Below are 18,226 nucleotides of genomic sequence, written 5' to 3'. Positions count from 1 at the left end.
TTCGTTTGTGTATGTACCAGCAACTTTTGAATGGATGATGGATAATCTTCTAAGGCGCTTGAAGTGGACGATGTGTGTTTGTTATTTGGATGACATAATAGTGTTCTCAGAGATGTTTGATGAACATATGAAAAGACTGAGGGCCGTTCTTAAGTGTCTCCAACAAGGCGGACTGAAACTTAATCCGAGAAAGTGTCTCTCTGTAGCAAAAGAAATCAAAATGCCTGGACACCTTGTGTCTAACGAAGGTGTGCGGCCAGACCCAGAAAAAGTTAGATCTATAATGGAATTTCTAGTTCCTAAAAATATTAGAGATGTGAAAAGCTTCCTCAGATTATGTTCTTGTTATTGTCGTTTTATCAAAGACTTTTGTATCAAAGCCAGGCCACGCCAAGAGTTGTTAAAAGCTGATGCTAAATTTATGGGGGGTGGTACTCAACAAGATTCTTTTGATGTGCTGCGAAAAACTCTTGACGACTGACCCTGTACTTGGTCTGTATGATGAGAGAGCATCTACAGAACTACACACAGATGCCAGTGGGTATGGTATCGGTACTGTTCTGGTGCAGATTTTGGATGGAAAAGAGAAGGTTATAGCCTATACTTCTAGGACACTTACAAAAGCCAAGAGAAACTACTCAACTACAGAAGAGAATGCCTTGCTGTGATCTGGGCCATGTGCAAATTACAAAAGCCGTAAAAACAGCCGAAGCATATGAGGTAGCCAAATTCTCAGTGGAAGAGATTGTATTAAAACACGGTGCCCCAAGGTTGTTAATTACGGATTGAGGGAAAGTTTTTCAATCAAATTTTGTGACAGAGATAAACCGTTGGTGCATCTGACTATTGCCTACCATCCGCAAACTAACAGGCTTACTGAACGCCTTACTAAGACCTTTGCCAACATGCTATCAGTGTTCATCGATGTTGAGCGGAGCAACTAGAATAAGTGCTACCTTTTGTAATGTTTGCCTAAAACACCGCCAAACAGGAAACCACAGGATTTACGCCATTTTTCCTGTTGCATGGGCATGAGACAACTACGACAATGGACGCTATGTTGTTTCTGTTACATCCTGATGACATGGACAACTACTACATTGGCCAGGTGTTAACCAGAGCTGAGGAAGCTCGGCAGCTAGCTCAACCCCACACACTGCAGGCTCAAGAAAACGATCGCTGAAGGTATGATGCGAGCCTCCGTCCTGTTGTCTACCAGCCTGGTGACCTCGCCTGGATCGTCACTCCTGTTCGGAAGGTTGGTCTCTCTGAGAAGCTCCTCAGGCACTACTTTGGACCTTATAAGGTTGTAAGACAGTTGTCTGTTGTTACTTATGAAGTTGAAGATTTTGACCCTGATACAAGACAACGAAAGATCAGAGATATGGTCCATGACCTTCGAATGAAGCCCTATAAGGATCTTGCAACCCAGGATAAAGTCAAAACTCCAGCGACAGGCAACAAGCGGAAAGGTGACGAAGAGCCTAGTGGCAAAAGAAGTTCTAAGAAGATCACTGCCAGGGCGAGAATCAGTCATCGGCAGTCGGAGTATGCAGGACCGATGACTCATTTCCGGACTAGGAGGATGTAACACTGAGATGTTGTTTTCTTAAGGAGGGAGCAATGTGACAGATAAAGCTGAGTAGCACCGTAGTGTAGTGGTTATGATACTAAACTGTTGCATGGAGGGTCATGTGTTCAAAACCCACCTGGACTGTACATTTTTAATTTCTGTATTTGGTTCGACTACATTCTAGAAGTATCCACAAATGTAAAGAATCATTGTACTGGAATGTTTTGTAGCTGTATATATACTGTACGAGCTTTGGCCAGAGGCAGTTCGCTTCGCACTCTTGTATGTGCAAGTGCTGAATGAACCTTTGTTAAGTGAAGTTAGTGTTTGTCATTCATCTAATTACACCGTCTTCTACATGGCACTATGTTTTTTTATTCACTATTAAACCTACTCTTGCATTACTCCAATTAGATTTTGTATTTATAACCCTGTATTCACCTGACCAGAAGTCTTGTTCCTCCTGCCTCCGAACTTCACTAATTCCCACTATATCTAACTTTAACCTATCTGCCCGATTAAGGGATCTGACATTCCATGCTCCAATCCATAGATCACCAGTTTTCTTTCTCCTGATAACGACATTCTCCTGAGTAGTCCTCGCCCGGAGATCCAAATGGCGGACTATTTTACTCTGGAATATTTGACCCAAGAGGACACCATCATCATTGAACCATACAGTAAAGCTGCATGCCCTTGGGAAAAATTACGGCTGTAGTTTCCCCTTGCTTTCAGCTGTTTGCAGTACCATCACAGAAAGGCCATTTTGGTTAATGTTATAAGGCTAGATCAGTCAATCATCCAAACTTTTGCCCCTGCAACTACTGAAAAGGCTGCTGTCTCTCTTCAGGAACCACATGCTTGTCTGGCCTCTCAGCAGATACCCCTCCGTTGTGGCCACACCTGCGGTGCAGCTATCTGCATTGCTGAGGCGTGGAAGCCACCCCACCAACGACAAGGTCCATGGTTCAGTCCATGATTCATGGAGGGGGTTGAACAGTTATTGGCCTGAGATGTCAGGATACACTCTTTCGTATTCTGTAATTGAAAACAAAAAACAAATTTGTGAGTTTAATTACATTCTCATGTTAATGTACATTTTCTTCTAACAAATCAGTGCCGTACAGTATTCTTCAGAGAGAAAAAACTAATAAAAATGTTAGCATTTGTACGTAACGTGCTGTTCATGTCTCTTCTGTATCTATGTTACATCACTGTTCTTTTTGTATTCCTAATTAAATCGGTTCTCTCCGATACACACGATTGAACTGCTGAGGAGTTACTCAAGTGTCAACTTTGCATTACAAATTAGTCTGGATGTATTTAACATTTTACAATGTAACAAACAACATTGATTAAGTATTAGCTTCTATTTTCAGTTGTGCTAAAAATGATTGCAGGTTTAAATTTAAAAAAAAGTAAGTGTGTGTTCAAAATCATACTGCATTCCTAAATGGTTTGTATTAATCAATTACACCAGCCCCTCTCCTCACTTTCGGTCTATGGAATTGGTAATTCAGTGTTTGTTGTGGTTTGGAAGGTGTTTCCAGCAGTAACGTTACACGACTCATCCTGGATACTTTTTAAGAGTCAGATGAATTCTTGTGTGTGGATTGTTACAAATTTTGTGCTACCATTTGATGACAAGCCTTCTGGAATTTTAAAACTGGTGTATGTGGCAAAAAGGTGATGAGATTAATGTCATTATGGTTATGGTAGAATTATCCTCTATTGATAAAATAGCCTATCATTAGCAGGAGCAACTGTAAAACCATGATTGTGGTGTTTGGTAGTTGCAAGATTAATGTTTGCAGTGTATTTGTTGTTTTGTTTTTGAAGATGAAAATGAATTTGTCCATCTCTAACCATTCGAGGTGTTATAAGTTGTGTACCCCCCCCCCCCCTACCCCCCCCCCCCCTCTCTCTCTCTCTCTCTCTCTGTTACAGCATAATGGCATAATGTCTCATCTGCTGTGAATCATTAATGACCATGCAACGTCTTAAGATTGACAAAAAATTTGGAAAGAAAAGAAAGTTGTAGTTGCTTTATATATGTTCCTTTACTCAGCATTGCCCTTAAGACTACAGTCATGTTAAATCAGAATGGAAAAATGTTTGGCCACAGAGAATGTTAAGTGTGTTTTGAGTTACTGAGTAATAATGACTGAAATGGAATATAGTAGTTACCTGTTTCTCTATCAGTACTTGACAAATTTTCTTCCACCAAAGTTAGTATGCTAGTCATATGCAAGAGAAAGTGGACTCTGATAGCAAAACAGACAGATGATTTCATATTTAAGAAGAACTTTATATGCTTATTAAATAGTACTCAGTGCTTCTTTTGGATAATATGTATATTTCTTTCAGGGCATTTGATGTGGAGCTTTTGTACATTGCCCAGAAGCTGAAAATTCCTATTGCAGAAGTAGCAGTTGACTGGACTGAGATTGAAGGTAGACATATCATTTACATATATTTCAACAAGAAGTGTAAAATTATTAAATATGAATAGTGATAGATAAACAAAGATCATGTTTGTGTTCAGTTGGAGATGAAGAGCATTAGTAATACAATTGTAAGACTGTGTTGTAATTTTTCAAGCATTTCATCAGACTTCATACAACTCTCTCAAAACCAAAAGAAAAAGTAAGATAGATAGAAGGAAGGAAACACATGGGAGTATTGTAAATAACAGGCTATACTTATGTTGATGTAAAATCAGTAGAACAAGGCAGTGTGTAAAAGAGATTGCAATAATGCAAAAGACAATGAATAAGTGAGAACCAACAGAACCCATTGTGTCGTTTGACACCTTTGTTTATGTTGTGTACATCCTAGAATTCTTTGATTTATCACTAGCGTAAACATTTCTTCTTTCTCTCCTTTTTTTCTATACTTGAAAGGACTTTCAACTGATCAAAAAGCAATGATTAATTTTGAAATATTTTATGAAATATGTTATCTGTTTGCCTTGCACACGTGCGACTCATAGTTAAGGGTTGTAGCCAATGCTGCCCTAATATGTATAAGGTGTTCAGAAATTCCCATTACAAACTTCTAGGACTTGTAGAGGGGATCGAATAGATAATTCAGTGAAACCCCTATTTCATGTTTTTGTGTGATCCAGACACAAAAAATGGAAAACTGATGACAATGCAGAATCAAAGAAAATGGTAAAACCCCCAAAATATGAACAAAAATGTGTGTAATTGGCATATATGATTAAAAATTGGAATCCTCTCCTATACAATGTTCACACAATAATTTGTGACAATGAATTTCGTTGGTTCTTAAAAAATCACAATATGTAAGTAAAAGCTTAGTATCTAAATACAAGGTAATCAAGCTATTTTCTGACATTCTAGAACCACAAATTATACATCAAAACATGTGTCTTTCGAGAGAACTTTCCTTTGTGCTCAACAAAACAAAAAAAAAAAAAAATAAAATAAAAAACAAAAAAAAAATAATAATAATAATAAATGTTGAACATGGTGAATTAAAACGAAAACTGTGAAGTGTGCTGAAAGGCATCAGAATCAAATATGTGGGGTGCGTGTTTTCCTTCTCTCGCTGAGAGAAATAGACACGTGAGAAAATGAGTACTTCTCCAATTGATACAAGCTTATTAGAAGTCGACTCTATGAACTTCTGTATGATGTGTAAAATGTAAATTTAAAAGAGAGCTCAAGTGCTACAGTTTCGTTTGATGCCTTCTATCACTGCTGCCAAACTTAACAGTCTGCAGTGTGTAGTGCAGATTATATACATGAGTAGTGTATGTAGATGTTGCAACTGTATTGTGTCAGATTTGTGCATGAAGGTCTTTAAAATGAGCTATCTCAAAATCCTTGTTGTGTCTCTGTGTGACATGTCTGCCATAGCACATGATTTGCATGAAAAGTATACTTTCAGCACTTTATAAAATACTTTTGTCCCTACCTCCACTCCCGTCATTGAGAAGCCTCTCCTCTTCTCCACACACCCAGCAGGTGAGTTATTTTACTTGTGTTAGTGTGATGTGGTGGCTGCACTGCCTGTTGGATGGCATACCAAGTCGCCAACCAGTAAGATTTCACTAGCTGGAAACGGCCGACTTTTCCTTGTTTCTGACCTAGCATATTCTTCGCAACTGAGTGTTTGAATTTAAAAGGTTGATGATTGATATTGTTGATGAGTACAGTATATTGGAAATATTTGCAAAAATACAAGACTGAGTTATAAGTGCCACAACAAAAGGTGGTGGCTGGGCCCATTACTATGTATTGCCTTGGCCCAGAACACTTTCCTGAGTCAGTCCTGTTTTTCCAATGCTGCCACAATCTAGCAGTAGTTGTATCATAATTTCATGGTGAAGCTAAATGTTGCAAGCTGTGGTGGCGACACCAATTGTGGATTATGTCAGCATATCCTCTTGCACATTACCTCTCTTTGCAGTAGCCTGAAATATTCTCTTAATTCCCTCACCACCCATGGTGCGAACCGTCTATCTTTTGTGCCACTTATAACTCGTTCAGTCACATCAAATGTCAGTAGGAAGAAAATGAGACAGAGTCAAGTGAGACATTGAAAGAGAATGTAGAATCGAACCTTACATGTAAAATTTGCTGAATTTTTAGCATTGATCTTACAGGTTTTTCACAGGAGCTATGAATTTATGGCATAGAATCACAAAAAATGTAAAATTGGAGAACGTAAAATTGAAGTCCCATTGTATTTTGAATTGTGAAACCCGTGTTGGGAAACATATTGTTTCCTTGCTACAGCCATTTGAAAACGTTTGCTTGGTAGTTATGCAACGGGGTAGTCAGGGGAGAGGTGCTTACATCATATTGATGGCATCAGCCATCTATCCTGCCTCTCTGACCCGATTTGAGCCTCATCCACGTGTCTTGACTTATAGAACAACATGATTGAGTCAGATTTGCAGAATATGCCAACACGGTCCTTTATGGCAAAGTTCACAGTAAGAGCTCCTCGTTGCCTTTATCAAGATTGTTATCCACAATTTATGACTCCATTGCATACACTTTTCACCACAATTATGCAATGCCTTTGAGAAAGGGGTACCGTCACCGTCAGCAGGAATGACTGTTGCCCTCCAAGGAGATGCCAAATTCCCAAAGTGCAAGAAACTGTACTGCATCACGTTGAAGAGAACCCGTCAGTGAGTACACAAGCAGTTTCTTTGGTTGTTAATGAGTGGAACCATAAAACAAATGATGTACTGGGTCACACATAATACATTTCTCATAAAAGTTGTCACATTACCAACATGTTTTCAAATGGTTGTAGCACGGAAACGGTACCTTTCAGCACATGAATTCCTATATCAAACATTATGTACTCGCTCCCATTTACAAGTTGTAGAAGTTTGTAGGGGGAATTTCCAAACATAGGTGCTGGTAAACCTTTTGGGATGTGAGGTTGTGGTCCAAGAAACGATTCTGTTCCTGACATTTCATCTAGGATTGCACTGGGCATCCTTAGAGGCACTCCTCTACTGAGTCTTGTCAACTGACTCAGTGGAGTAGTGTGTTTTAGGATGTCCAGTGCAATCCTAGACGAAATGTCAGGAACAGAACTGTTTCTTGGAACATAACCTCGCATCCCGAAAGGTTTACCAGCAGCCATCACATCTGGTCGTGAAAGCCTTCATCCTATAATTTCCAAACACCCTGTATATTAAAGTATATTTCTTAATAATGTGTTACAGAATTTAAGTTGTCGAGATGAATTTTGCATACTTCTCACATGGATTTAAATAATGACAGCAAGGCTTTTGAAACTGTGGATATTTAGTGATGTTTATTGACCAATAGTAACCAAATAGTAACTAATGTTGTGCTTCCAGGCCAATTTATTGTTTTCATTTTATGGACAATATTTCGACATCTGACCCAGCTGCCTGGACTCTTATGCCTGGACTCCTGACAGTGAATACACATAATAGCAAAACTTGTATCACTTGAAGAAGATAGCTGGGTCAGTCACCAAAGTATTGTGCATAAAATGAAAACAATAACTCAGCAATATATCTGGAAGCACACCATTAATCAATCATGCTGAAAAAACCTGAGAGATCACAGGTAGTAGCTAGCATATCGAGGATACATCTTGAAATGTTTGTTAGATTTGTGTAGTAGACTATATCTTTATTATGTTTTGATTAACCAGTGATTAGTATTAATGTTTTGACGGTGTGTGAAACAGTTTTTCTGTGTGTCACATTGACAGTTTTATCTGCTGTAGGAGTAAATTTGAAAATTTCTCACCAGAGTGCATTAGAATATGCATTCACAAGTGTCATCACCTAACAAGAATTTCACAAATCATTAGAAGAAACAGCAAGCATAATATGTCCTGTTATTGTAGTAACCGGATGTGGACTGCAACATACTTACTCAGAAGCTCACACTCAGGTCATTGGAGATGTGGTATTTTAGATCGTCTGTTTCGTGGTACATGAGCAGCTGTGTACAGGAGTGGAAGAGCGACAGGGTCAAACTGAGAATTTTCAGGGCTTTGTGATTGGAGGCAGTGCAGAGTGACTAAGATGTTAAGCTAAGGATGTGGATATGGTCATTATAATCAAATACCAGAACAAATGGCTGCCCTGACCTGAACAGTTTTAAGATTAAGGTACAAAGTAGCATATACTACTACAGACAAAAACTACAGAATTACCAGATGCTATTGCTCTAATTGAACCCTTAAGTTCAAGTACTCATCACAGTGAAAGTGACATAGACTTAGGAACATGAAGACAAATGTATGATGGTAACCAATAACCCTAGCCCAGACGTACATAGAAGCAAGCTTTGCAAATCCTTCTTAGTGTACAAATTTAACTAAGCGTAATGCTCAAACACACTGGTAGGCTGTCAGTCATCTAAAGCTGGAACTCCCCTCTGTCTGGAACTCAGAAACTTGCTGGAACCTGCCTTGCTTGGTGTTTGAGGGCCTCTATATATGGCAGTTGGGGCTCTCTGCTTACATACGGGATGTTCTGTGTTGCTTTTTAGCTCCAGATTGCAATCAGTGAGTGTGAGATGAACCATATCTCAATGCTACCGCTTAACAGACTGGCGAAAGTGGCTTACACTGTGCATCTCTACATGACTTTGATGATTTTTCTTTCTTTTTCTGGCAACCTTGCATGATTTGGTCATTACATCTCCCCTACCAGGAGGTGATTTGTCCTCAAATCTTAGATACTAATTTTAGGCTTCTTTCTTATATAAGTTACATTGTTGTGTAATATATGTACATAAATACCTGGGTTTCTCTTTTCTTTTAACTTATAAATACACATACATAGATTTTCCCCTTGATAGAATTGATACATCCCTGTGACACAAATATGTACAATAAGTAATCACATCCTTTTTTATGCTTATCTGTGATCCTGTGACAAAGCACTGTGGCTAGGAATAATTTCTGGGGAGGTGCACTTGTGAGATTTTCAGATAAGCTGGATCACAATTCACACGCACATGGTCATACCATTTCTCTTCGTTCTACTTCCTGCACTGGATGCTGCATCTGAGATGCCCTAGCATCTGAGATGCCCTAGCATCACTGCTATAGTTACAGGATGGTAATGGTGGTGACTAAAGCATAGATGGGTATGCATATTTTCCAGTTGGATCTCTTCTCAGTCTCTGCTATTGTGTGTAATCCTAACTTATTTTCTAATTCATGCAGATGCTACTCTATCCATTTTAGGTCCTGCAAGTGACTTATTCTCTTAGGTGTAGGCAAAGTTCTCTGACGTCATTACTATCTGCTTGTTTTTTAGCTTTGGACTGGATCTCCTTCATGTATGTGTTAACACTGGGTAGTAAGCCCCGGAGGGCTCACACATTCTGTATTGTCTGCTGGGTATGCAGTATAGTCTACTTGCTGTATCCTGTACATTTTCCTAAGAATTTCAGTGTACCTGTTTCTTTATGATTATATGTCTGTTGGTTCATGATTATTGTATAACAGTGTTTATGTTTCATCTTTGGGGGCTACATAGATCCCAGTGGGGTCCAGATGCTATGGTTATCAACACAATTTTGTTGATGAAGTTATTTGGAAACTTGTAGCTGCTTCAACAGGTCTATCTCACAGGGGTTGTGCTATTGAATTGTTTTAATTGCAAAAGTGTGCTTGAATATCTTTTGGGATTTTGCTACGTCTTTACGGTCTAGTTGATCATGTAATAAAGTAGCATTTTGTTGCTTGGCATCGTACATTAGTAGAAAGTCTGTTTCTGAATCCAAATTGTACATACCAATCTTCCTCTCTCCTTATGGGTTATGGCAATACCCTGCATAAATTGAAAACTTGGTTCTCTCCTAGGAGTACTTTCAATACATGTGCTAAGAACATGTGTGTCAATTAGGAACACATTGGTTTCTATTATTAGGAGGAACCTATATCCATACTGTTCTTTAAGGTCTAGTGGAAACTTGTTGTTACCAGAGTCATACCTGATTAACTGGAGGTATTCTATCACCTGTACGGGGTAATGGTATATGTTACTAATATTCCCCTCTGTGCATTCATGATGTCTGCCAATAACTGTTCATACTATTCTCACAATCCTTGGAACGTTACTGTCAGCTATGTCATCTGCTCATTAAAAACTGTCTCTAAGATTAACTGCTGCATCTTCTGCTCTGTTTTGTTCTGAAAGTTAGAGACTTTTTTCTTAATTTTCTCTGTTCTGGTCCACTGGATAACTGTGCACCTGTGCCAATTCCCCATGCAGCTAAAATTGGTTATTGCAGATTTCACTATCATTTATTCCTCGTGGCTTAGGTGCAATAGTTGCTTATGTTCCCGATCTCAAAGTACTCATTATCCTACTTGTTTAAAGTGCCAAGTATAAAAGCTTACTGCCTGATCCTACAAACTTTTGAGTCCTTGCTTAGGCTGTTGTTGATGAAGAGCCATAGCATGTCTTTCTGCCATTCCACCATTTTCTCTGTGGAGTTTCCGTATATAGCATCCAGCTCTCTTATCTGGGACCACTTGTCCCAGTATTCTATGGCACCTTGTGCCACGTGTATTGTCTTGTCATCTTTTTCTTCTAACTTGCATGAACTGATGTATGTCACAATTTTCCATGTGATACTGGTGATCTCTACTTTTTCTTCCAAGTTGTAGTATACCTCTGGGGTGGCGTGAAACTCCTCTTTCTAGTAGGCATCTAGCTTATACTGGATTGAAGTTGCTGTTGTTCACCCACTTGTCAAATAGGCTCCCAGCAGCATTGTCATTGGGGCTACCAACAATATAAAAGAGGTTTCTCTTAATATCTGGACTTCTAATTTTATGTTTCTCACAGACATATTCCATCTCTGTCCCTTCTTCCTGTTTGCTACTGCTGCCAGGGTTAAGATAATAGAGGTGAAGTGACCAAGGGTCAGCCTATGTTTGAGGATCAACCACAAAGTCTCTCTCACATCAAACTTTTGATTTCCTATGTATAAGTACCCCTTTAATCAGTTTTAAGATAGAATGTACCTTATTCTTTCTCTTTCTTACTTGAGAACAAATTAACTCACTTTCAATCTCACATTCCTAATGTTAGATGAACTCCTTTAATCTGTTTGTGTTACTATTATGAACTTTTTATTTGTTAATTGGCATACTACGTTTGGTCCATGAATCTTTATGACACGAGAAGATCCTCTCCATGAGCCTGTTAACTTGTTTGCCCACCTATTCCCACAGTTTCGTCTGTAATAGTAACTTGTCTCCTGCCTTGAATTCCATTCTGTTTTGAGTGCTTCATGAAATCGGGATACTATACAATTGGGGGATAACTATGTTCTCTTTTAATAAATAATATTCCGTATTTGCTGACTGATGCATCTTTAGTTGTGTTATGTAATCAGCGCAGTTGTATTGTGCTTTGGCTGCATCCTGCTGTAGGATCCCAGGAATATTGCATATTCTCCCAAAAATAGCTCAAATGAATATGGTGTGGCCTTATATACAGAAGAGGTAAAATGCATCCATTTACCCAGTTTTCCTGCTTCATTCTCAAATGGCATAGATATTCTGTTAGTGATTGATGCATTCTTTCGAGTGCTTTGTTCACTTGCAGATGGTATGTGCAAGACTGAATCTTCTTGAACTTCGGTATGCAACAAACCCTCTTTAGGATGTCCCTTTGTAAGTCTGTGCCTTGGTCACTTTCTCTGTCATCTGGAGTGGTCCGACTATGTTGACATCACAAAAGGTGAATACCTGGTTAGGTATTTCGATCAGCACTAAGTACATCTTAACCTTATTGGGGATAGTCTTGTTCTTCTGACAACTCTTGCAACTTTTAATGTACTCTTCTACGTCTTTCTTCATACCTCTCCATGAACTATACCTTTTAACACAGTCATACATTTGACTGACTCCTTGGTGTCCACCTATTTGTGAATGATGAATTTGCTTGAGAATAGCTTGTTTCTCCTCATGACTAATAGGTGCTTGCTGGTCATCTTGTTCTTCATCATTGGCCTCTTCCACATTCCTAACAACTGCAACTGGGTGTTCTGATAATGCCTGACAATCCATCTGCTACTGTGTTTTGCCATCTCTTTTTCTACATTATCTCCAAGTCATATTGTGCCAGTTTAATTATGAATTTCATTAATCTTGATGATGGATCACTTATATGCACCAAACAGTTTCAAGGGTCCCTGATCGGTATATAAAATGAATTTTCTTTTGTACATGTAAAGTCGGTAGTGGTCCACTGCCTACACTGTGGCTAAGAGCTCTTGCTCGATCACACTATATCCTCTCTCAGCATTGTTCAGTGTCCTGGATGTAAAGGCTTTTGGTAAATCTTGCCCTAATTCTCCTTGACTCAATAGGGCACCAATCGACTGTTTCGTAGTGTCCATTGTGATTATAAACTGCTTCGTAAAATCAGGATACTGTAAGATTCGGAGGCTAACTATTTTCTCTTTTAATTCCTCGAAAACTGCTTTCTTCTGAGTTGACCACTCATAGTTTGCTCATTTATTGAGTGGTTCATGCAACAGTCTTGCTATATTGCTGAAGTCTGTGATAAAACGGTGATAAAATGACACAACACCTAGAAAGCTCTTTAACTTATTCTTATTACTGGCCCTTGGGTATGTTTATCACACTCATGTTCTGTTGGTGGGGTTTTAATCCTTTTGTTGTAATTATGTTTCTCTAGTAAGTTACTTCTTTCTGTAGGAACTCACACTTGTCAATTTGCAATTTTAAATTATAAGGCCAAAAAGTCACTCTGTAGATGATGTAAGTATAGCTGTTACACAATTGTTATCAGTGACCTAGACAAAACGAAGTAAATGAAACACTTGAAGCACTGGTAGTACTGTGTTATGACAGAGCTCCTATTACGAGTACCCAGAAAACTGGAGTTAAAATTAGAGTTGAAGAGGTATATGAAAATGCTGACTTTGTTCTCTGCTATGGACATCATTTAAATTCAGTTGTGAAGGTTGTGTGATGCAATAAGAGTGCAGATCTTCTTCAGCAACTTGGAATGAATTTCCACCTTTTTCTCTCAGTCTCCTAAATGCACAGCTATTCTTGATGAGATAATGAAGAAACATATTACCTCCTGTCCTCAGTCCTTGAGATGAAAACTCAACTTGTGGAACATAGCCACTGTATAAAAATGCCAAAGGGAAATTCGTAAGTGCATGGGGAAAATGATTGAAAATGACACTGATGATTACAGAAAAGTAAACCAGGCTATCAGACTGAAGGGTTTCCTGCTAGATGATGATTTTTCTCTCCTGGTTGCATTTATTTTAATAAAGTTGTGCTTCATTGTGACATTCTGTTCAGTGAAATGTACCGGAGGAATACTGATGCAGTGAAACCTCTTGAGTATGCATGAGGCATTTTGGACATGTCTTAAATTATTTTTCTGCTAATTTCCATTGACAATTTGTCAACTTTTCTATGCCCTCATCACAGAAAGATGCCGCCAATGAAGACAGACACTGCTGAACACCATTTTTTGCATTATCATTGCTGTCAAAGTGCCTTCCTCCAAAATCATGCTTCAAGTTCAAGAACAAGGTGGTGGTCAGAAGGTGGCAAATCGGGACTGTATGCTGGATGATCAAACTTCTCCCAGTCGAATTGTTGAATAAGGTTTTGAGTGACCCCTTTAGAATGGGGACGTGCATTGTCATTGCAATAAATGAAGAAAGAAGTAGCAACAATGTAAATTGTTCATTAATGTCGAACACTGTCTTGGATAATCAATGAGATAAAATGTTGAGAATGTGTAAAACTTGCTGTAAGTGTTGTATAGTATAATAGTAATAGTAATGAATAACACAGTTTCATTCCCGTTAATGTATTGCAGAAATTAATCAATGGTGCCAAAATGACAGTATTATATATAACTTTAAAGTACAATACAGTAACATATTCTGCAGTATATTGCCTTACTTAAGGTAATCAGTTCTCTCTGTTTGCTTTCTGGATTTAAGATGTATGTACGCATTTTGCATTTGAAAATGCATTCATTTTAACACCTCACTACAGTCATTTGTATTAAACTCTTCTTTGAAAACAAGAACTTCTGGTAAAGTTTCCCTGCACCGAGAGCTTTGTTAAGTGATGGCACAACAAACTGTGCTTCTTGTTAATTTTCATGTTTGTCAGTCACATGTTGGCTTTGGATGTCAGCTACAGTTTCTTGTTCATTCACTGAGGTGTACACGGTAAGATTAGCATTTACATGGGTGAAGTCCTCTATTTCATAATTTGACAAAGATGGACAAAATTATTGCACTAATTCTGCCAGAGGAATGTCATCCTCATCTTCATCATGAACTGTTGCTGAAAATGTCTCCCCCTAACTGTGGGATGCTGAAGAAAGTTTTCTGAATCCCGCATGTTTAAAACGAGTGCCAATTGTATTTTGAGGGACATTTTCGATAGGAAGTGAATGTTTTTAAAACATCTAGGTTTTCTGATCACCAATCACAAAAAGCCTTTCTTTACATGATCCGGTCATATTTGCAGCAATCATAATTGTGAGTCTTGTCTTGGACTGTTCACCTTTATATTTCAGTGTCTTATCTCAGGTCATGTTGTAAAATAAGCCAGTGTCATCTGCACTGAATGCATCAGACTTGTAACCTTAACATGAAATAAGCCACTTCTTAGACAGCCACTTATCCATTACACCATCAATTACAGTGGCAGCTTCCTCACAAATTTTCCTGGCAGTAATAGCATAAAAAGCTCGGAAATATTGTGTCCGAGATGAAGAACAATTTAAATTCGGATTTCCCAACAGATGGGCAAATTCTTTGACTTTTTCCTGAAGAATTGGTCCATGCATTGGCACTTCATTTGACCTTTGTTGGTTAAACCAAGTAAGTTAAGATTCTTCAATACCTTTGTGTGCAGACTATCTCGCCCACTTGATTTTTAAAAAATTGTGTTCAAAAAGAGACTATTTTCTCTCTGTCCTTCCAGATTGCAGAAATCGTTGAATGTGAGACACCCAATTTCTTCACGATGCTGAAGCTTGTTTCCTCATTTTCTAGTCGCTATATTATGTGTGACTTTTCTTCAATATTAAATACTTTCATTTTTTTGTGATGTATTTAAAGCAATGTTTTCATTGACTTGTTAACAGACATATTCAGTTGAAACCAACAATCTACAGGAAACAAGAGTTTGAAAATGAGTTACATTGTTGTTAGTAACCTGCAAAAATGTAACAAACAGAAATCAATAATGGATTTTATAGCCAATATATTCCTCTGCAAATGTAATAAAAATACGTTAGTTTATATGCTACATCACAATAAGTGATGTCTTACTAAGCAGTTTTTTATATTAAAAACAAAGATTCCAAGACTTACCAAGCGGGAAAGTGCCGGCAGACAGGCACATGAACAAAACACACAAACACACACACAGAATTACGAGCTTTCGCAACTGGCAGTTGCTTCGTCAGGAAAGAGGGAAGGAGAGGGAAAAATGAAAGGATGTGGGTTTTAAGGTAGAGGGTAAGGAGTCATTCCAATCCCGGGAGCGGAAAGACTTCCCTAAGGGGAAAAAAAGGACAGGTGTACACTCGCGCACACACACACACACACACACACACACACACACACACACACACACACACATATTTCATGAAATCCTCCCCACTCCACCAAGAGTGTCTTTCCGCCGTCCACCTAACCTTCGTAACCTCTTGGTTCATCCCTATGAAATCCCCAAACCACCTTCCCTATCCTCTGGCTCCTACCCTTGCAACCGCCCCCGGTGTAAAACCTGTCCTATGCACGCTCCCACCACCACCTACTCCAGTCCTGTAACCCGGAAGGTGTACACGATCAAAGGGAGAGCCACATGTGAAAGCACCCACGTGATTACCAACTGACCTGCCTGCACTGTGACGCTTTCTATGTGGGAATGACCAGCAACAAACTGTCCATTCGCATGAATGGACACAGGCAGACAGTGTTTGTTGGTAATGAGGATCACCCTGTGGCTAAACATGCCTTGATGCACGGCCAGCACATCTTGGCACAGTGTTACACCGTCCGAGTTATCTGGATACTTCCCACCAACACCAACCTATCCGAACTCCGGAGATGGGAACTCGCCCTTCAGTATATCCTCTCTTCTCGATATCCGCCAGGCCTCAACCTCCGCTGATTTCAAGTTGCCGCCGCTCATACCTCACCTGTCTTTCAACAACTTCTTTGCCTCTATACTTCCGCCTCGACTGACATCTCTGCCCTTACTCTTTGCCTTTAAATATGTCTGCTTGTGTCTGTGTATGTGCGGATGGATATGTGTGTGTGTGTGTGTGTGTGCAAGTGTACACCTGTCCTTTTTTTCCCCTAAGGGAAGTCTTTCCGCTCCCGGGATTGGAATGACTCCTTACCCTCTCCCTTAAAACCCACATCCTTTCATTTTTCCCTCTCCTTCCCTCTTTCCTGACGAAGCAACTGCCAATTGCGAAAGCTCGTAATTCTGTGTGTGTGTTTGTGTGTTTTGTTCATGTGCCTGTCTGCCGGCACTTTCCCGCTTGGTAAGTCTTGGAATCTTTGTTTTTAATATATTTTTCCCATGTGGAAGTTTCTTTCTATTTTATTTACATCATCATTAATTTGAACCCAACAATTAAGCAATTTTTTAAATAGAGCTTTTCCATCGGATTTAGATGGGACCAATAGATATTGCCGTTATAGCCAATAAATTGTTAAAAGTAATGTTATTGTAAATGGTATTGATTGTATTATAGCTGAACTTTCCACATATAAGTCAGTACATACATGAAATCTTAACTGCTACAGGGATTAAATTTTTGTTACCTTTGATGATCAGCTGAGCATCTGTGTGTTTAATGAAGCTTTGACTCATTTGTAGTGATAAATTTGTTGATTAGTTATGTAATTTTATATATTGTTTGCATTTTCTATTTTTTTTCCCAGAAAGCAGCTATATTTTTATAAAGTTGTATTAGAAATGGGCATTAGTTCTGAATCAGGAAAAGTAAAGAGAAAGCAAGTAACTAAAATGAAACTTCTGGCAAATTAAAACTGTGTGCTGGACCAGGATTTGAACCCGGGACCTTTGCTTTTCGCAGGGAAGTGCTCTAGCATCTGAGCTAACCAAGCATGACTCACGACACACCCTCACAGCTTTATTTCTGCCAGCTCCTCATCTGAAACCTTCCAAACTTCATGGAAGTTCTCCTGTGTGACTAGCACTCTGGAAGAAAAGGTACTTCAGGGACAGGGCATGGCCACAGCCAACCAAGGCAGAAATAAATTTGTGAGGCCAGGTCATAAGTTGTGTTTGGGTAACTCACTTGGTAGAGCACTTGCCCGCAAAAGGCAAAGGTCCTGGGTTCGAGTCTCAGTCCCAGTCCCAGTTTGGCACACAGTTTTAATGTGCCAGTGCACACTCTGCTGCAGAGTGAAAATTAATTCTGGAACATAAAATGAATTTTAACCATCCAGAACATTTTCCTCAAATTGGGAATGGTTCGTGTTCATTATTTCTCCTTAAAATGAAATTTATGTTTCCCTGTTTGTTATTTTTGCAGGCTCAAAGATTGTTCCAGTTTGGAGCTGGCTGCAGATGGGAAAGGATTTAATCCTTATCTGGTTTCGATACCATATAGGAGCATGGAAGCTGAGGAAGAAATCTGCTTAGCATTGTGATGTAAAGGATGTACCATGTAGGTACCTGGTACTGTGTGAAAAGATTAATTCATTTGTTCGCTGTAGAAACCAAAGCAAACATTCCATGGGAAATATCTCAGTGGTATTTTGTACTGATATTTTTTGTAAGAAGCTGATACTTGTGATATACATATTGTTAATGCTTTTATTTTTTGTTTCACACATACATTTCAACAGACAGAAATAAAAGATAAATTTTTCAACTATGGCATGGCCACTCATTTTTATCTACTGCTGTAAATATCCAGTGAAGTTTTGTTTGGAGCATTTATTTCTCACTCCATACCCCCCTCCCCCACCCCCACACCCCCTGAAAAAAAAAATCATTCTTCCCTCATAAAGAAACAATCAGATTTTCGGTTCTTCTGGTCCAGTGTCTATATGCACCCATTCCTGTTGATTATACTAATACGGACAGATG

The 18,226-nt window shown here is 38.9% G+C and overlaps 1 protein-coding gene across 1 annotated transcript in view; it reads left to right on the top strand.

Annotated features, from left to right (window-relative positions):
• Positions 1–18,011, top strand: part of LOC126356190 (dolichyl-phosphate beta-glucosyltransferase) — a 120,035-nt gene extending 102,024 nt beyond the window's left edge. The window contains exons 6-7 of the mRNA XM_050006972.1: positions 3,941–4,026; positions 17,667–18,011. Of these exons, the coding sequence (XP_049862929.1) occupies positions 3,941–4,026; positions 17,667–17,776 (196 nt within the window). The 3' untranslated portion in view covers positions 17,777–18,011. The remainder of the gene's footprint in view (positions 1–3,940; positions 4,027–17,666) is intronic.
• The last annotated feature ends 215 nt before the right edge of the window (positions 18,012–18,226 follow it).

Source organism: Schistocerca gregaria, chromosome 3 (assembly GCF_023897955.1).
Source record: "Schistocerca gregaria isolate iqSchGreg1 chromosome 3, iqSchGreg1.2, whole genome shotgun sequence".
Classification (NCBI taxonomy): domain Eukaryota; kingdom Metazoa; phylum Arthropoda; class Insecta; order Orthoptera; family Acrididae; genus Schistocerca; species Schistocerca gregaria.
The sequence above is the reverse complement of the archived record's forward strand: the minus strand, read 5'-3'. Positions and strand labels throughout refer to the sequence as shown.